The following is a 20,873-nucleotide window of genomic DNA, read 5'->3' on the forward strand; positions in this document are numbered from 1 at the left end:
GAGTCAGCCTTAAATAATTAGTAACAGATAGCAATTGCTCTGTTTTCAAAGTATCTAAAAACAATTAGCAGTTGCTACACAAGTTAATTTGGCAGTATTTAATTGTGTGGTACTGATCTGCGAGCCAGAAAATATATAGAGCAAGCTCTGTTTATTGCCATTTTATGCTCCAAAACCATGTTGCATCACTTATCTCTAGGAAAAATACCAGCTTCTCCCATGGTTTCTTTTTTCAGTTGGGAACCCTAGGCTGTGGTATAATGGCAACTTCCAAAAACGTTTCTGCACAGGAAAACAGCAGTGATCTGGCTGGCTTATAGTTGGTAGGGCCTGGGGACAGGGATGTAGGAGCTGAACTGAATTATACAACGTTTTGTGCTTTTTTTTTGCTCTGTGTGTGTATTAAGGCATCTGTGGCTCTGTGCTAGGAGGCAGAAGTCATGATGGTTGTGAATCTTGCTTGTCAGCATAAAGCAGTACTTATGTATGTGGTGCAAGGCTGTAGTACCAGAGCAGTTCTGAAGTTTCTGTCATGCCCTACAACAGCTCATGGTGATGATGGATTCTGAATGCAGCATTACTGATAGTGCTCTTTGGGGGGGGCAGTAAAGCCTTTCTTGCAACAGAACAGGCATGCACAGTTAGTACCTCAGTTTCCTTTACATCTGCATACAAGTTTCCTTATTCAGAAGGGAACGGTCATTCTATTCAACAGGCCATAGGTTTTTTTTGTGGTTTAGACATCTGTCTGCTAGGTCAGAGGTTTGAAATTCCTTGCCCATCTATAGCAGGGGTTCAATTTCTTTCTGTGTTTCTGCATTTTAATCTGGTGACGTGGAAACAATTAATAATGTTTTGGTAGTGTATTTTGATAGATTTTTGACAAGGAAGGTGCTATTTATAGGGATTATATTGCAAAGGCTGTAGTAAACATTACTCATAAATGGCTGAGATTTTTTAGTAGAGAAGGCAGTTACTCAGATGGAGAGAGCTCCCTTTTACAATGCTAGTAGCTTTGTTCCAAATTAATAATTAAAAATATTAAAAATAAGCAACTAATTAAAAACTTGGTGCCATCATTTCAACATTGTGATGCCTGTGCAGTGCCAGGACATTTTCTCTGGGAATTTACATGTGCTTTTTCTTTAGTTGAGTCACAAGAGAGAAGTCGAGTTGTTCTCTCATAGGAAGGGCATTGTTATACTTCAGAAAAAGTAAGGCAGGGTGCGTGATTCTTTTAAAAAAAAAAAAAAAAAAAATTAGAAAATGTTTTCATGTTTTTTGAGGCCTGTACTGAAGTTGATTGAAACATGGAATCAACTACAGATGTTCCACTACCTCAAATGACAAGCTAAAAATGACAAGCTTGTTTACTGTCTTAAAGTGCCCGTATTTTGCATTTTGTAATATTTTAAGCCTGAATTTACAGGAGTAACTACGGCTCTAGATTGTATGCACAGAAATTAAGTTGGTGTGTTTGTGAATAAATTCCCCTTTTATGTATTTGTATAAATGCTTTAGAACATAGTGTAAAATTCTTCATGGTTAATAGAAAAGCATAATCATCGTGAACTGGTGGAAGCTCTGCTTGTTTGTGTCGTATATTGGATTTCAAAAGACAGTTATCAAGCCATTAATGGCTTGCAAAACAGCCCCTTCACCCCTGCTGCTATTCCTGGCATGAAACTTCTGCTGAACAAGGAAGGATGAAATCCTTGAATGCATCTATTGCTCAGAGGCAGTGAGAAAGAACTCCAAGCAATTTTTGTTAATTGTTGTGCACTTAGTTAACTGTATACTGAGTGCTTGTATTCTCGGGCTGTCCGTATCTGTGATAACATCTGGAGACTGTGCCTGCCTGCACATACATGCGGCTTCTTCACAGGAGGTTGTACATTGATATTAATTGAGAAAGGAAAGCTTGGTGGGCCAGTTGGGACACTACGTCATAGAAATTGTGAATGCACCTTACTGTTGGCTTGATGCTTCAGTTATGATTCCCAGCCTCTCGAGATTTTTCTTGAAGATCAAACAGATGTTCTAGAAAGCAATTCAGCCCCTTAAAGATCTGAATCTAAAGCAGCTTGTCCATGAATTTTTCTTCTGACTGTAGAGGAAGTCTAAATGTGTGTACGTTAGTATTTAAATTCAGGTCAGGATTATACTTTTAACATGCTTCCTATCTGTCTCCTCATGTTTTTGGCTTGTGTTGAACAGCCTTGGAGTGGTTTCCAGTACATGTTACCTCTGTGGCTGTATCTGCAGAAGGCCATGATTATGCTGCTTTCAGTGATGGATTAGTTATTTCTTTTCCTATGATTTTGAAATATCACCTGGCTTGTAACTGTACTTTTTGAGCAAAACCCTCTCATGTTTGCAGAGTTCAGCATTTCATGTTGGGTTCTGATATATGTGTACTTGGAAGATGTTGCCTATATTTCCTCTGTTCTACGTTCTGTCTCAGTGTTTCAAAACAGATTGTGCACCCACCAGACAGCCAAACTTGAGTATTTTCTGCAGATATCTTTGGGCTTTTCAAGAGACAGATACAGGTTTGTTCATACAGTTGAGTCTGGGTATATTTCTGGGTTGGAATTCATGAAAATATTGCTGCTGTGGAAATTATAGAAAATTATTAAAGCTCCTTCTCTAGGGATTACACTAACTGGTCAGTGGATTTGAGCTTATAGTTTATTATAGCAAGATCTAATATAGGAGTTTGCTCTTGGGGTAAACATGCATCAATCTAGTTGCCACTGAGTAAGCACACAAAGTACATAAACAAGAAATAAGGAATCTGTAACTCGAAGTACTTGAGTCATAATAGGACAGGGTTGGAATAGTCTGTTCTCTGCAGCATGGGGAAAGCTGGATCAGTAACAGTATTTTTAATGAAGCCCTGGTTCTGTGGAAGTTCTCTGGTGAAGAAACTCTTTCTAACTTGACACGTTGCATTGATTATCAGATTATTCTGTTGTTTGGTGTGTTATATGAATATCTGCAAAATGTATAACGCCAGTGGTAACTATATACAGAACGAACATTGCAGGAACTTCAGCTTCAGGATTTACTTTGTGTTCTGAGAGATTTCGTGACTACCTTAAGTTTTGGATGGTACTTAATGTTTAATATTAAAAAACACTGATTTTTCTGACAGCTTGTAAACAACTCAAAATATTAGTATGCTTGTGCACTCTTTCCTGCTGGAAGATGTTTAACAATGTTTTAGACAGTTCAAAAATATTTAAATAAAATCAGCTGTGAGTTTTTGAGTACAGTAGCTTTTCTATCAGGAACCAGACAGCTTAATGTTTTGTCAATTAGATTAGAGTTGAAATCGTCTGAATGTGTTTGATAGCAGACAGCTAACCAAAACTTTTTCCCATTGAATTGGATTAAACTGCTGTAATAAGAGCAATTATGTGGTGGTTTGTGGCCAGTTTACTGACTCTTATTATTTAAATAAATTTTAAGGAATTTAAGTTTGACCTTTTCTAACATCAGAGAGCAGCGGGAGATTGGAAGTAAACGAACTGACTAAAGACATGTTGAAATGTCAGATTTTCTCAAGCATACAGTCAGTGTTGAAAATGGATTATATTAAAGCTGCAGAAGATCTTTGAAACTTCTCTAATCTTTGTTTTTTTAAATTGTTAGTGTTTAGTTCACATCACTTCTATGTTTTGGTTATGTTCTAAGTGAAACCCTGTAAATTAAGAAATACCAGGTGGTAATAGCTGTTCTACATACTTTAATACTCTGATGCTTTAGTTCTAACTAATAACTACCTATTCTGCTTGCCCAGTAAGACTTAAGTCATCTTCCAGAAATAGAAAGAAAGGAGATCCATGGGAATGTTTCACAACTTCTCTGGAGCACTTGGATATCATTTGACTCGCAATGAAAATAAGGAAGGTATAGAGAGATTTCAGTTTTGTTTCAAGCAGTATAAAAGCAGTGGAAAATTTGGCGGAGTGCAATAGCGATTAACTTGTGGAGGACCAAAACCTGTACAGAACAGTTCTTTTGTATTTGCTAATTAATAAAGGTCTTGGTCAGTCATAGTTTCATTTCTGGCTCGGAAATGGGAACGTAGCGTAAACTTAGAAGTCAGGTCAATAAAATAATATATTCACTATAACCTGCATATACTCTGTAACATCTGTCAATCTTAATAAGGATGTGAGCACAAGCTAGCTGTTAAATATGTGTAAAACACTGTGTTTTTCTGAAATTGTAGCAAAATTTTATGTGAAACAAAGCAGTAAACTGTACCTTACTTTGTATATTAAAAAAAAAAAAGTGGAGCAATTTAAGGAGAGCTAGCTCAGTCTGCTTGACAAAAGTTTTAACTTTTTCCTAAAAATAGTCCCTTTTTTTTTTTTAAGAATAATTATTTCATAAACTATTTTTGTTAGACAGAGACTCTCAGTTGTTAAATTCCAGTTTTACAAATTTTAAACAAATCTATTTTGGTGCACCTACAATACATGTATCTGTATTCCCATGTATATTCCTGGGAATTGAGCTGGTATTTGTGACTGATAGGAGCCAATAAAAGCTGATGGTAGCTAACAAAAAGTAAGACATCTCAGTTGTAATTGACTGGAACTCAAAGGGAGATAACAATTATACGTGTTACTTTAACATATGGAACAAATACATCACAGTTTGGAGGGACAGGGGGTACATGATGCCTGAGAAGATGTTTCAAGGGATATCACTTAAAGCAAAACTTCTGTAAGAGATAGTATGGCACAAATGAAATTTTGTGATGCATGGGACTCCTGTCTGAAAGAAAAGAATAGAGCCTGAACTGAATTCTTTCTGACCTGAACTTGCCTGCTATCCTATCTCTGTTGTGAGGAATGTCAGAGTCAATATATCTCCAGCGGGGCTCTGCATGGAAGGGGTGAATGGGAGCAAGTTGATCACAATTCTTTTTTTCCTTCTTAACTGCTTAATTGTACCTTAGCTTTATATGCAGTGACTTTTTGTGCTGCCTCTTTCTGAATGATGATAGCCTTGTGTACTTAAAGGGTAATGTCATTTGAGCTTCAGAAAGCATCAAGAAGTTAATGGTAAATGTGAACTAGTGCACTGGCATACTGCTAGGACCTAAGCAACAAATCAGATGAGTAGGAAGCACTCTTTGTTCTCAGATAATAGAATATTCTACATGCCTGGGAGGGATGCTAATATTTCAGGTTTAATTTTTAAATAAACAGATTTAAAAACAAAGAACAAAATACTTGAAGGGATTTGAGGTCAGTTCAGTAGATACATTCAGTTATTTGCTCTGTCACATGCTTAATAAAAAGCAAAAGAACAGAATGGCAACTTAAAGATAGGGTTAGCAATTCCTAGGTTCCATGTAAATGTTTCAAGGCAGAGCAAAACTGACGTGGGTTGCTGGCCTTTCTAGGGAGGTGTGCTGACATCCTGCCAGCACCCAAGCTCTTCTGGTGGTGTTTTTAATGGAAAAAAATGCAGTTGAAAAACTGTTCTTTCCCAAAATTGGGAAATTGAAGTTATAATACAGTCAGCTCTTAGCCTTACTGGTCTGCCATTAGGAATAGGCCTAAGCCCACTGAAACCAGAAGGGAAATGTATTTACATCATAAATCAGAACAGTTTTTTCTAATGCACGAACTTCGTAGCTGACAAATGCAGACCCTTACCTGCATTTTCACAAATGATGGAATGTTTTACATCCTGCTTCTGAACCAGTTCCAAAGAGTTTCATAGTCTAGAACTATTTGACTGCCTTCTTAATCATCACGTTCTTTGAAATGCTTGACCTATTTTGAGCTAGAGATGATTAGGAAACCCAAATCACAGAATCACAGAATCGTAGGGGTTGGAAGGGACCTCCAGAGATCATCGAATCCAACTGCCCTGCCAAAGCAGGATCCCTACACCAGGTCGCACAGGTAGGCGTCCAGGCGGGTCTTGAATATCTCCAGAGAAATGGTTGCACAGCTGCCAAATCTGATATGCCAGGAAAGGGAAGGCAGTAATCTGTAGCATGGGGCAGTGCAGCTAGGGAGCAGTAGTAAGTAGTGTCATGTAGCAGCTGATGCTGGTCAAGGTATGCTGTGGCCTTCATTAGTACTTGATATTCATCTAGAGGGCTCTCCTTTCTCGACTGAACTACTCAGTGACATGTCTCACCATGCAGGCCTCAGTGCCTTTGTCCACTTCAGAATCTTCATTACTGATGGTGGAAGCATAGTGGCAGCAGGGTTAAGAACAGGCTGTAAAGTTAAATCAATGTACTCTTTACTATCAGGTTCAATTAACTTTAAAGTTGGAAAGCAGAAGCTTAAGGGAAGCTATGAGAGACCTCTTAGCAGAACATGGACGGCTTAATGTTTTTCAGGTCTGAGGACAAAAGTTATAATGAAGACAGTAGGTGGCAGAAAGATGAATCAGTTCTACGCACTGAAAACATCATCCATTGTCCTGTATTGTCTGTTTCACCTCAGGCTCAAAAATTCTTGTGTATAGTTCTTTAATGTGTGTTCTGGAAAGAAGTCAGGAAATAGTTTGGATGCGTGTGTGTGTGTGTGTGTGTGTAGCAAATTGCCTATACTTACTTTGAGTTCTGATTTAAGGCAAACTTACCCAATTGGGAAGATGAGAATTAGTTGTAGTTAAGTGTTGAAGAGAGTTCCTTATTTCACTGCTTATAGTGCACTTTAAGAAAGAACATGAGCTTTCTGTGTAGTTCAACCACACAACTCAGAATCACCTTTGATCGAGGTTCCTAGAGATCTACCTCTAGACTTGTTCTCTTTCCTAACCCCATAAAACAAGGAGGACTTTTGTACTGGGACTAATGCATGCACAGTGGTTAGTATTCATAATGAGATCTTTCATCACTTCAAGGTAAATTCATCACTATTTTAAGATAAATGTAAGAATGACACATTGCTGTTTTGAAGAAGTATTTGAAAATCCTTGGTTTTTTTGTTTTTGTTTTTTGTTTTTTTGCCTTTGCTGCAAGATAAACCTGCTGGGGTGCCAGTGTTTTGTGACCCTTACTCCCTGCCTTTGAGGTAACAGCTTGCTCTGCTGTGGGCTGAGTTAGTCACATGCCCACTTTAGAAGGAAGCTAATTCTTTCTCACTGCTGTATTGCAGTTTATAGGCTTCAATGCTTACCCATGTGTAGCAGCTTTGCCAGTACTGTAGTTTTATTTCCATGTCAGTTGTCTGCTCTTGGGGTGAGATGATAATATGAATGTTTCTGTTGAACTCCTTAGTTAACAGTTGATTTAAGTGATTAACAGTCCTAAGGTCATTCCAGAACATCTTGGCCTCGTAAAGGTTTTCTAATATCTCATTCTTTTTGTACATTTCTTTCTCCCTGTGTTTCTATATGATGGGCAAGAGATGTAATTGACGGGATAGACACTTTCAGTATCTTTCACTGTATCTTAATGACTTGAAACATCTTTTGCAAAACAGGCTTGCTTTCTTGACTGTGGACAGGTCGACAACATTGTGGGTTTTTTTTGAAAAATACTTTTTAAATTAAATGAACTGAATATGAACTGTCACTTGTGTTCAGTGTCTAACTTCTCACTTCTGTATAGAGATTGCTCTTATAGTTGTCTAACCATGGATACATGAATGAATGCTATTCTAGTTGTAGGCACATGAGTAAATGCTTCCCATTTTCCTGTTTTTCATCATCTTTTGATATTATCCTGTGTATTTTGCTTAAATTTTTCAGTTATCATTTCTTTTCCATGTTGGATAATACTGTTATTGTTTAGACTATACTAAAGTGCATTCTTCCACTTGGATGCTAACCTTAATGCAATCTATGGAATATGGTTGTGTCTTGTGTGCATTGCAGATCTCTAGCAAATCACCAGATGCTTTCCAGTAAATAAAATGTGAGCAGTTCCAGGACACGTTTGTAACCATCTCTGCTTGTCAAACCTACCTTGAGCAAGCTATTCCTTTGGAAATCAAATTTATGGAACAGCAAGGATCCCAATTGTGTTGGATCAAATATCTGGCTCCTAGAAATATAAAGTTACTGCTGAGCTTCTAACATAACAGCATCATTGAATTCTGATTGCGGAGTTGAGAATTTTTCCATCTCATTGACTCAGAAAAGACAGAAGCTGATTTCCCCTGTTCTGTCTTTGGACTAAGATGATGTGTCAGTAAGATAAGTAGTCTCCTACTTTAACAAAGTGGTCATTAAATAGCTTAGTGCTGCCTTTAGACTGTACCTTTTGATTTTGTCTTCAAATGAATTTGGACAACAAAGTCTTGAAGATTGGAAGTAAAATGTTTTCCTTAAGACTTATTTCATATTTATGGCCTTTCCAGTTCAGTGTATCTGCACTTTACTATGAAGGACCAGGTGTAATGAGAAAACAAGTCAGATGCTGAAAAGTGTAGGTATGAGATGCCTGTTTATTTCCACTGTGCAGAATTCAAGATTCCATATTCACTGCAAGAGGAAAAGATAACCTGTGAGGTCCAGAAGAGCTGCTGTCCAGGTGGAAATGCTTGGCAGGGGTCTGTGTCCAAATGGTAGCTCTTCAGACTTGGAAGTCCAGACACAGCTTGTGATTCATCGTTCAAAGCCAGTCTCTTCCCAATAGAGAAGTGAATAGGACTCAAGTATCAGTAATAACTGAGAGGTACTTCTTGTACCAACAGTACGTAATGATTAGAGCAGTCATCTGGGATATAAGACTTGAATTCTTGCCCCTCTGCATCTCAGAATTTGTCTTTTCAAGAGATTTGTCTACTTTACAGGAAATCGCTTTAAATAGTTTTTTGATATAAACAAAAATATTAGTGATGGTTGTTTTATATATTAACGGAGAAATGGAATCGCCAGTCTGAAACCTAATTGATCATTTGGCAGGAAGGATTGCTGCCTTTTAGATTCTGGTGCTTTTCCTGAACATCTGCTGCAGCATAATACAGCTATTAGCTTTGTAAGCAATCTGTTGCCATCAGATTATCGCACATGGTTTATATCCACCGGGATCTCAAAATTGGCTATTGCAGCTTCAGAGGATAGCTTGATGAAAAGCTACTTATTGCTGGCATCTGTATGATGAACTGTTGCTAGTGGGTGAGAAATTGTATGATTTTCTTGTTTGACGATGGCACCATAGTGAATATGCTGATGTTGTGCATCTGTCATGATCTGCGCAAATCATCTTCTTACTGAATATCTGAATAATCATCTTCTGAAAGCGGAGGCAAGCAGTTACAAGCCTCTTCTTAGACATGTTCTTTTTAATTTGTGCAGTTCATACAATATACAAAGCAGTAACATTAATTGGATTTATTCTCTGGAGTCAAGTAGCAAGCCAGGTTCTTTTTCTAGCCTAGTTTTCTATGCAAATCCATCTTTTTAAAGTACAAATATTACCAAAGCAAATACTTGCATGAACTTGTCTGGAATTGCTGAGTAGAAGCATTCATCATACAAATGTTTCTTCCTTTTGACTTGAACTCAGCCATAGATCGTTTCTTCTCTAGTGGAAATAATTACACTAAGAAGGCAACAATTTAAACAGGTTATCACTGTCCTTAAACTTTCTAGCTGAAAAATTGGAAGCTAGTAGGTCAAGTGGAGCCTTAATTTCTACCTGCCTTATGTTCACTGAAACTGAACACAGTAGAAACAAAGGAGGTGTAAGCAGTCTCCAAGGAGTCTAATGAGTGATGTATGGGAATTTTCACAGGAATTAGGCTTCACCATCCTCACTATAACAAGCCTGGAGAATACATGAAGAATAATGAGGTGTTTACTAGTAGTATTACTGGGGAAATCTTAGTCCTTGTTGGATTTCATGAAACTAAGACTCCATGTGAAGATAGATGGAATTCTTCCCTGTTGCTCAGTTACCCAGAATCACTGGATCTCAGAAGTGGCTTTACAGCTGAAGCAGTTTAGCTCTGCATATTTGGTTTGTCAGGAATAGGACACCAACTCATTACTAAGTCCCTTAATAAAAGGTATTACGTATGTTAGAATAAAGAATGTATTGAACTTGATTTCAGGAGTGTTTTTATGTGCTAATGTATGAAGTGTAGAAGGTCTTGAGGGACTGTAGAACACCACTACAGCACTGGCAAATGCACCACCAAGAGTGCATGCAGTCATGAGGACCAAAAATCAAATGGAGTAGTCTAGTGCTGTATTCCAAGCTATATGAATTACAGGGGCACAGCTGAGCAAATATTTCTCTGAACATCATGAATAACTGCTTGGACCAAAATGTCAGCTTTAGTTTTGCTCTGTTTGGAAACCGTTATTTAATGTTTGTTAATATTATAGCAAGCAATACTTGCAGAAATATCTGTAGAAGCAATATATTTCATGTTAGTTGTAGAAAGCAAATGCTTCATCTAAAATAGCTGAGAATGCTGTTCTGAGCATTAATCTCATGAATTTATAAGAACTGGACTTCTGTGTCAATTAACTGAGAACTGGAAAACCAAGTGTTTTATAGGCCAATCTGTGGGCAGTTTGATCAGGAATTTAGGATGGAAAAAAGAAATACTGGCCAACAGTAATCCCTTACTTGATTTTCTGACTGTAGCAAAAAGGAGGAAAATCGTGTAAGATGGATTTTCATTCTTAAAATGCTTTGCTATTTATATCTGTATCTAAAACTGTTTTGCTTTTTTTCAAAGTCTCAGTGACCACAAATAATAAAACACCAACACTGCTAGCTTCTGAAAATGTATGCAGGGTTATATTTTTGTTAAAATTGATTTTATCTCTATGTAGTCTGAGAACTAAATCATTTCTGCAAAGGAATAAATGGCTTGACCATACATTTTTGCTTGAAAAGAAGAACTTCTATAATTTGATTTATTCTGAAGCAAAATTGGGAAAGAAAACTAGTACTTTGTAAGTGAGCAATATCTGTGTATAGCTAGTATTTGCATCAAAGACTTACATGCTCATAGCAAAGTGCAAGTCAAAAAGATGAGCAGGGATTTGTCCTTGACCTTAATTCATATTTGAATTGAGGACTATAGAAAAAGTTGTATAAATGAAATAATGCAAAATATAAAACTAAGAAGGAAATTCCAGTGTAAAAGCTCCTTTGCTCGTCTTGGAATCTGACTGTTCCTTTTTGCTTAGGCTTTGCATTTTGTAGTTTGCATTTTGTAGGCTTCTTCCAGACTGGTTTATGCTTGCAACCAAGATTCAGATCTTCTACCAACAGATGTGTGAAACAGTCCAGACTTTTGCCATTTGAAAAAAGATATATGCAAATACTTTCCAAACTAGAAATTCCCTGAAGAATGTATGCAAAGTTCTTCTTAATGTGCATGTAATTCCTTTTTCTTAATTTGAACAACAGACATTATACATTAAAATGTATGAATGTTGCCACAGGATGTCTGGCAGGAAAATGACTGAAATTTGAAGCACTGAGCTCTTCTAGTCTCAAATGTGAAATGCAATCGGAGATCTGTAAAGGATCATTTTAACTTTTAAACAGCAGGTTCCTTAACATATTTGAAAATATTTATTTTCTATAAGAACAACAAAAAGAAAAGAGGGAAAAAAAAAAGCAGTTAATCTGTAAGGATAAAAAGCAGGCATTCTTGAAGACTAAAGGGGTATGTAACTTTCTGATCATCCTTAGTGCAGTTGTCTTTTTCCCTGTTGGCTGAGTTCTGAATGCCAAGCGTGCTTTGGATCTCCCCTGAACTCCTGCCCAAATCAGCATGAAGTGGTATTGTGTAAGAGTAGTGATCTGAATAAGACCAACCAGTATTATGAAAATCTGAATGCATGCAGTAAGGATGATGCTGAATTTATGAGCATTTTTCTTCTACTGGTTTTAAGATGCTTCATATGATTGACCTACCTGATTGGCCGTTCTATTGAAATGTGGATTAGTCAAGTACGGAGTCAGAAGAATCCATTACTTTTGACTCCTTATATTCTTCTGCTGTCTCTTGTTCTCTCAATTCTTTGGATGCTTGAAAACATACCTGCTACTAATGTTTAATTTACAAGATGTGAGCTTCTGATGTGCTGAGATGCTTGACAAGAAGCTGTCTTTACTTACTTCTTTCTATTTTCTCTGCGTTTTAAAGACACTTAAACGTAATGTTTAAGTCAGAAGAAATTCACTCACATTACTGGCCAGTAAAAGTAATCTGAAAATAATCCAGCACAGTTTATTTAGTCATGACATGAGCTGTATATATTTGTCCCATCTCATCATATTCTGTCTGTCTGCCCACAGCTGATATTTTCCAGTGAAAAGCAGCCATGCAAATTCTGCCTGGGTTTAGTGTAAAGATTTTTTTCTGGGGTAGACATTAACTTCATACAGCTCTAGAATGTGTCAACTTGTTTTGAACCTGCAAGTGAAAGATGTGATGGTTGGTTCCCTTTAGCAGGCTTTTGTGCAGGTTTTTCTAAATGATGTTGCTCCCTTAACTGGGTCTGTGCTGCTTCTCTTGCTGGCTGAGCTGGTGACTTACCTCCAGTGAGCTCTGTTGGTTCCTTGTCTTGTTACTATGAGCTTTGAGAACTATTCTTTAGAATGCTCATATTATAAACACGGACAGTCTGATATAGCTAGAATAACTTTCAGTAGTCAATATTTGAATATAAGTGCCAACTTCTTATGCATTTATATATTCTTACAGTATGCACTTACAGCATGCTGGTACTCATACTCTGAAGGAACATAGTGGGCAGTGACCTACAGTGTTCTTGCTTGAAGGCAGCAGAGTTACATAATCAATTGAAGGCTGTGCATTAACAACACTGCTTTCTTTCAGCATCTGTCCTATCAGTAAGACTTTCATTTGCCCTCCTGTAATTATGTTCCTGAAAGGAGTACACATGTGGAATGTTTTCTGTTCAATAGGTCTGTTGAGCTTCAGAAGGATGTGAACTACCTCACGGAGCTTGAGAGCTACATTGAGCACAGAGGCTTTTGGGCTTCTAGTTCTAGGTGGCTGCTGGTCTGTAGTGGGGGGCTGGCTTGTGGAGGCCCTTGGCGCAGGGATACTGGGCTCCCCTGAGAGAGCAGCCTCCCATTGCCAGGGTGGCCACAGCAGAACTAAGGTCCAGCTGCCAGCAGAGAGCTTTGGCTGGAACAGCACAGCAGGGCCTGTCAGGTATAATGCTGGGAATAGTAGTGACAACGAGCACAGTTTTCATTTCAGCTTTTAATAGACTGCCATAAGTAAATTCTTGGTACATAAGACTTTCCTTTATATTCTTTATGTGCATATTTGTCAGATAATATTTACTTAATTTTATACACAATATTGGAATAATCTTTTACATTAATGCACAGCTTAAAACAGGTCTTATTTACACTGACCACAGAAAGACAGAAGAATGAGGACAAATACTTAACATTCACCATCTTTATCAGCATTTTAAGTATAGTTAACCAGCACGTATCACGCACATCCGTATCCATATTTATAAGAAATGTAGTTATTTCTAGTTACATACAAGGGGATGTGTCTCCCTTTAAAAAAAAAAAAAAAAAAAGTAGAATGCCATTTCCCCCAGATAATCAAAGATTTAAGAAAACAAAAAACCCACAACAAACAACAAAGGGGGGCAGGGGGGCAAGGGGGGAAAATGAACCTGCAGATTGCACTGAATCAGACATGGAAACATTATGGCTCTTAGGACACTTTTGGTCACTGGGGCACTTCGGAGAATATTTTTACTAGTGGCAAGTTCTGAACTCCTATGAGAATTTATTCCTAAAAACTGCAATGTAATCTCTTGCTTTGGAAGTAGACCTGCTTGATACTCATCTAGTTTAATGTTGTGTCTTCTAACAAAACTTCTAATAAAACAAAAATTGCAGCTAAAGGTTGCCTTTTTTTTTTTGGTTTTAAGAATATAAATTGAAAACTATATAAATTTCTTTATGAAAGTAAGGCAACAGTGGAGAATATTGTGCTACAATGTGCATTAGCTGTAGGTAATGTTTTTTTATTCTCTTTTATCACACGTTAACATTTATACTCAAAGGCCAAGGTGCTGTTAAACTAGACTGCTTAATTACAAAGCCTTATAATGGAGAGAGAGGTCCTGTGTGATAAGATTGTTACGCTAATGTTGAATTTCTTGCCTTACAATGTATGCTTATTTTATTAAAATTAAAAGATAAACTTGTAAAAATATTAAAATATTTCCTATACAGAGGTACTCTTATTCAAGGTAAAGTCTAGACACTGCTATAAAAAGGCATTAAAAATTAAGAAAAAACACTGGTGTAAACCAAGTAAAGGCTCACTATAAAGCTTCTATCTGTAAGGCAAATCTTTATTAGGCCTATTAGAAGTTATTTTCAAAATATAATATTTGGAGATTCTCCCTAATAACTAGTATTACCCATAGCACACACACAAGTTAAGTCCTACAGATAGGTTCAGAGTGCAGTGTAACTAATTACAAATACAGGTCACTCTGACAGTGACCAAGAAACAACACGACACTTTAAGAGAGCCAACTTAAGGCTTAGTGATTTTCTTAGCAGAATAATTTCAGCAAGCTATTCTCATTAAAGAAATTAAACAACTGCTGCCTAACATGGCATAAAAAAACACTTTTAGAAAGGAGGAAAGCATAACAGGTGGTCCAATCTTCCTGTCAGTGCTTAGGCACAGAAACACCCACTGCCCTCAATGTACAACTGGCAATACAGGAACTCACTTCCCCTGAGTGAAGGCTAGGCTCTGACTTCAGCCTTCCTGCCTTTTCCCTGACTCCATCTGTCTCCAACCACTTGCTCTGCACTTACACTGAGGTGTCTAAACATCCTTTGAAGGAGAACAGTTCTGCTGAATAGCTGTGATTTCTGTTACTGATCTTCAATTTCTCTGTGCTTTTGCTAGGTCAGCCATAGTGGATGAAAGCTGTCTAAATATATTCAGGTCTTAGATGGCAAAGGAAAAGTGATAAAATTCTGCCATAAAAAGCAGCTGGTGATATTTATTTGCTGGTTGGCACATCTATCTTGATAGTGGTCAATATCTGATGCGTGTAGATGACTAAATTTGTTCTCAGGCAGCATACAGTACTGCTGTACAAATCACCAGCTCTTGGACTTCTGTAATTTTTGTTATGAACAATGTACAAAATGTGAAACATTTTGTCTTGGTAGCAGTTTCTCTTCATGTGACATGGCATACAGGTCTTGTTGTTCCCTGGGTAAACTTAAGCAGTCAAAACCAAACAACTGTATTTTTAATCAGAGATAAAGAACGTGTGCATGCTTACTTGGTCATTTTGAGCACCCTTGCCTGATGGCTGGCAAAAATCAAGAATGTGGAGTAGAGTGAAGCAAGTGCTTGGTGTTTTCTCCCATTCCAGTCTGTCACAAGGTCTGAAATGGTTGAACAAAAGGAACCCTTTTCCATAGAGCAGAAACATTTGAAGTGGATCTTTAAGATGCAATCTTTTCCTTCTCTGATGCTCTCTGAAACTTGGCGATGCTTTTTCTTTCTGAGAAAAGCATCTGAAAGTGTTTCTAAAGTAACTGTATCCTGATACTTTAACCAAATGTGTTTTTCATGGTACCAACCTGAAACATGGTGGCCTTTAATACAGGGAGATCAAGTTCTGGCACATCAGCTAAGCTGTGGACAGAGTATTCTTAGCCCATGAGAAAATGAAACGTATTATAATAGATATATTTTACTGTTCTGAGGGGCTCAAAATGCAGATATAATTCCTTCAGGTAGACTATATGCTGTTATTGGAGCTGTGATAGTTGTTCATGACTGGGTACCTCAGGCCCATTTAAAATATTTTAACTGTACAAAGCAAATAAGACATTTGTAAGTCTCATTTCTTTTGAAGTCCCTGATTTATGGTTTAAATTTGATGTTAGGAGAGAGATTGTTTGCCAATGCCTCATGAAACTTAGCAGAATCAGTCCAGGACAAAAATAAAAGCTACCAGCTCCAAAAAAAGCAAGTATCTTAATGACTATTGTATTAATTATAAGAACTGTAAAATAGGCATTAAAAGAAAAATGACTTTCTACGTGTCCTCTTCCTACAATCTAACAGTCTAAAGTAAACTTAATTCATGTCAAAACAATAGACTAGAAGAGTGTGTATACACACAAGATGTTTGAGCTTGACTTATTTAATAATAGTGTTTAAAAGTTATTTTGCTAGGAAGAAACGGCCAATTATAGGGAACTTCCTCTGGAAAAATTACATACAACATACGTTGCAAGTGCAGTTAGGGAACATGTACAACAGTAACAGCCAAGTATTTCTCCTCCTACATTCTATATTTAAAATATTATGTTTGATCCTGGATTTCCTGCAAAATCCCTCACTATGGTAAGATATCTTTCAAGTGTTGCCAGGGTGTATGCATCAGCATGTGAGAGAACACAAAGACTGACAAAAAAAAAAAAAAGCTTTGGTTCAGAGACCAAACACAAAATACAACTATTGGTTTATGGGCTGTTGCCCATGAAGGACCTACCATCTTTTTACTAGATTCTAAAACCCTGAAGTTTTAGTATTTTAACTACAGAAAAGTAACAACTGTATGAAAGATTGTCCTGCTGGATGACAGCAGAAGTACAAGGTAAAATGGAGGATATTTTTTTGGTTAGTTAACTTTAAGACTTAATAAAACAACGTGGATTTCAGGCAGGTCTTTTTCAGTGACAGGGAAGAAAGGAGGGTTTGTCAGAAATGAGATGCTGATGTATGACAGCTGCTGCCTTTATTGGATTAAAACAAAGCTTTCAAGACTGTTTTTCTAGAACTGTTGAACTATCCATTCGTATGCTTCATCCAATTTTCCCCATGGGCTTGCTACCAAAACAACCAACTGTTGATGACATTGCATCTTGAATGAGCTTGCAACCAAAACTTTATTTTTTGGAAGTGGGCTGTTTACTTCATTAGTGTAACTTGTCATTGCATGGGGATGTTTGTGAGAGCACCAGTCCCAGAGTGGGTCTGCTCCCACAGTAAATGGGGAAATAGTGAGCTACTGCTTGGCTGAAAATCCAAGACTTCCTTGGAGGAAGACTTACAGGTGAGTAACTACCTGGGTAATAAGAACCTGACTGGGGAATCTTCTTATTGACAGTGACTGAACTAAATGAAAATGAGTATCTTAGTGGCATTTGATATTTTCAGTATTGAAAATGTATTAGGGAGCTCAAAGCTGGAGTCTGAAAGAAGCTGAGTACGAGTTTTGCCTGTTTTTATATACCTAGTCTTCTCAAAGCTTTTTTATTACTTGAAAGGATATTAGTTTGTTTCTATTGGCATTGTTTATCATCAAGGAGGCATGAGGTAGTTGAGCATCTCATTCTATGGGAATAGAGAACGTTGTTCTCTGTCTCTAAGACAGAATTCTCATTTTGGAGAGACTTCCTCTGGACAAAATCTTGAACTTAAAGCCTAGCTGTGCAATGCATCATGAACTATATTTTTCATTAGCGCTATTCCTGGTAATAGATTTCTTACTCTCTGATTTTCTGTTTAGATGATAAGCTTTGTCTGTCAAACTTCAGAATGAGGTGGCAATGGTGTAGTGGAGTCCTGTGCTCTAAGTATTACAGTAAACTTAAGAAGTTAAACAATAACAGCAATAAAAATAATGAAGTGGATCACTACCTTGGAAGTTGGTATTTAAAATGCAGTCAAACCCTGAAATGCTGGATGCAGCTTATTTCACTCCCTCTTAAATAAATTTGACCTATTTCAGAGCCAAGTAGTGATGAAACACTTTCTGTGTGAGTGGTAGTGGGGTGTCTTACAAGTGAGCATTGGTGCAGATTGTTAGCATTTAGAGACGTGAGCAAAACCTAAATAATGTGACTAGCTTCTAAAGCTCCACATTAAAGAGCCCTCAAGAGTTTCATAACTTGGTAACTTTGTTAGAAGATTTCTGAACCTTGCAGATCCAGTAACTGAAGCAGCTGTATTGAAAAGTAAGCTTTATAACAATTAAAAGATCTCCCTGTAGTTTCGCAAACAATGAAAAAGGGATTACCTATAAAGCTGGTGGAATGGTGGATTGTGTTTTTTTCCTTTCCCCCTGTTCTTTGGAGCAATCAACACTTCCATTGTATGGACTTTCAGGTAATTAGAACAGCAACCTTTTGAAACTCCTTTATTATTGAAATATATTTAATAACGTGGTTTAAGTCACTGTTGGCCATCAGCTGGGCCAGAAAATGTCTGCCTTTATAAGTAGTAGACAGTGTCCTTTGGATTCAAAGCCATATTTAAATAAAACCTCTGCTTTGTCACACAATCTTTTTAAGAGGAGATCATGCTTGATTCTGTCCAAGTGTTGATTCTGTTGGAGGAAAAGGATGAATAAGGAGAGAAGTTTTCTTGCTGTTAATTTTGAAGAGAAATCAAAGCTAAATAAAGGCTAAAATCGCATGGAGCTTTTAAATTGGACTATTTTAAAAATAGGGGAGGAAAAAAAAACACAGAAACCCCCAACAATTGCTTTATAAATAAAGAAGAAAGCAAGCTCCATCCTTTAAAGCAATCTCTTTAAAAAGAAGCACTACATACATTTAGAGAAAGGAAGCTGAACTGAATATACAGAGGCAAAAAAAAAAAAAAAAAGAGAGGTAAGGTCCAGAGGTAAACTCCAGGCTGGATTCAGTTGAGAAGCTACAGCTTCTGAAAAAGCTTATCGAGTAATAAATAACTACAGGAAGTAACTGAGCTACCACCTCTACTGATCACTGGGAAAATGCTACAGTGGTATGTGTCACAGAATGAGAAGAGCACCCAAATGCAGAGTTTTATTCTGTATCTTCTAGCTTGCATAATGCTACCAGAGAAGAGCAGGAATAGACTTATCCTTCTAAGCTGTTCAGTACAATCTTGCTATGTTTTGGTAGGTGAATCCTGTAAGAGTATAATAATAATAGTTTGCTTACAATAGAAGAATAAAACTAAAGTTTGGTATTTTGGTGCTTCTGGGTAGATTTAAATAATCTAAAAATTGTTAGCTCTATGTATTTTATGTACGGTACTTTATTTGACACAAAGTAAAACAAGAAGTTGAATGTATGACTATTTGTATGAAACGTTTTACAATTAACTGAAAAAGTCAGTAAAGTATGGATCATATGATAAAGCCATTTTAATTGTTGTAATATATTTTCACTAAGTACAGTGTGATATTAGACTGGATTCTGTACTTAGTAGCTCCAACAAGGGTTCTGTTCCTGTTACTTCTCAGCCTGTAGGATTAAATGGACAGAAAATGGCACAGACGTATACAGTAAAGACAACCTTCTTCACCAAGAGAAGAAATTAATAACAAACCACTGAAAATGAAGTACTGAGTCTTCATTTCAGAAGGATGCAAACTCATATCCCAAAGGATAGCATGGCAAGAAAGCTAATGACATAAATACATAGGTAAAGTTGCTCCTTCCTCACAACTGAGATGTACCCTTTCTTAGATCTAAGAACATTCAGTTCTTGGTTTAAATCAGGTTGTGGCATGAGTATCTGAAGTAATTATTACTGTCAGAAAAGTTGAATTCGCTTCTTCATGATAAAAGAGCATTTAATGTACGGTGATTGCTTTTTTTTCTCTACTCCCCCCTTCTCCACTTCTGCTAATAGCAAAACTCACAAGTTTTGGTCACGTAGGGATCTCATGGCACCAAAAGATATAAGAAAAAAATAAACGAAGTCTTTAAAGATCATTTGAAGCCAAGTAATAGAAGGGAGGCATTGAGAACAGAGAGTAGATGTCTTCCCTCAAAGAGTCAGTAGGTAAGCTCTGAGCCAGCCTGGTCCAAGCATCATTGAGGGAGCTTTGAACTTGACTTTTCTGTATTCCCAGTTTAGCTTTAACATATTGTTTTTTTTTCCTCAACCTGTTGGTTGTCATATTGTTAGCCAGTGTTGAAGCTGCAAGGGAACATAAATAATTGTTTAATAACATTGATTCAAGTGATGCTAGTTAAAGATATTCTAAGTAGGTTGTTGACAAATATAGAATCACAAAGAAGTCTTAAATCTTCTGATAGGTTTCTGTGGATTCCAGTCAGCAGTAAGAAATGTGCTGCACTTAAAAGCTCTTCAATTGGGATAAATAGGATAAGCTTTCAGCTTGGTTTGAGAATTCAGACCTGCTGAATGCTGATGTGAAGAAAACTTTTGTACTTTTTGGTTGGTCATTGTTATGCACACGACTCTGAACAAGCAGTAACGCTTCAGCAATAAAACATATTCCTAGCTGTATAGTGGAGGCACCAACAAGTTAATATAATATGCCCTGGTCTTTGACATACTTTGAGGGATCTCTAGGGATTTGCTTCAAAGTAAATTTTTCTAATCTAAGCAAAATCTGTTTGCTTCCTTTTTGCTGTTACAGACAGAAGTATAGTGTAGCAATCATTACCTATATCCCTATCCATATAGGGACATTTGATAAAATGATGTTATTACAGCTGAAACATGAAGAATCTTTGAATAACTGAGGGCAGGAATGGAGGAATGAGAAGGAATGAAGAGGTGATGTTTACTGCACAATCATATAAACCACACTCACAAATCAGGAAACTTTTTTTCTTTTTCTGTACTCTGAATCTACACTTGGATTTTCTTTTTCTGAAATTCAAAAATATACTTCAAACAGTATTTTTTCAATATTTTTTTCAGAGCAGGCAAAAGGCAGATTTCTTTTTTCAATATCAGTGTACAAACCCCCACTATAATATCTGGGTCATGTTTTGAGGTAGTGTGCATAATTGTAGTTGCTTTCAACTTTGAAGCCAGAAAGTGGTTCAACATGAATGCTGATAACAGTAACAAGTTTCATATTTGCATCCTTTTTATCTTCTATGAAAA

The 20,873-nt window shown here is 37.0% G+C and overlaps 1 protein-coding gene and 1 long non-coding RNA gene across 3 annotated transcripts in view; one reads left to right on the forward strand and one right to left on the reverse strand.

Moving 5' to 3' along the window:
- Positions 1 to 20,873, forward strand: part of LOC116243706 (uncharacterized) — a 49,566-nt gene that overhangs the window by 17,877 nt on the left and 10,816 nt on the right. The gene's annotated exons all lie outside the window — the stretch shown is intronic.
- Positions 13,211 to 20,873, reverse strand: part of SLC6A2 (solute carrier family 6 member 2) — a 64,959-nt gene continuing 57,296 nt past the window's right edge. For both annotated transcript variants that reach the window (XM_090149884.1, XM_031615094.2), the window contains one exon: positions 13,211 to 19,931. In XM_090149884.1, the coding sequence (XP_090006010.1) occupies positions 19,908 to 19,931 (24 nt within the window). In that variant the 3' untranslated portion in view covers positions 13,211 to 19,907. The remainder of the gene's footprint in view (positions 19,932 to 20,873) is intronic.

Source organism: Phasianus colchicus, chromosome 13 (assembly GCF_987193195.1).
Source record: "Phasianus colchicus chromosome 13, bPhaCol1.hap1.1, whole genome shotgun sequence".
NCBI lineage: Eukaryota > Metazoa > Chordata > Aves > Galliformes > Phasianidae > Phasianus > Phasianus colchicus.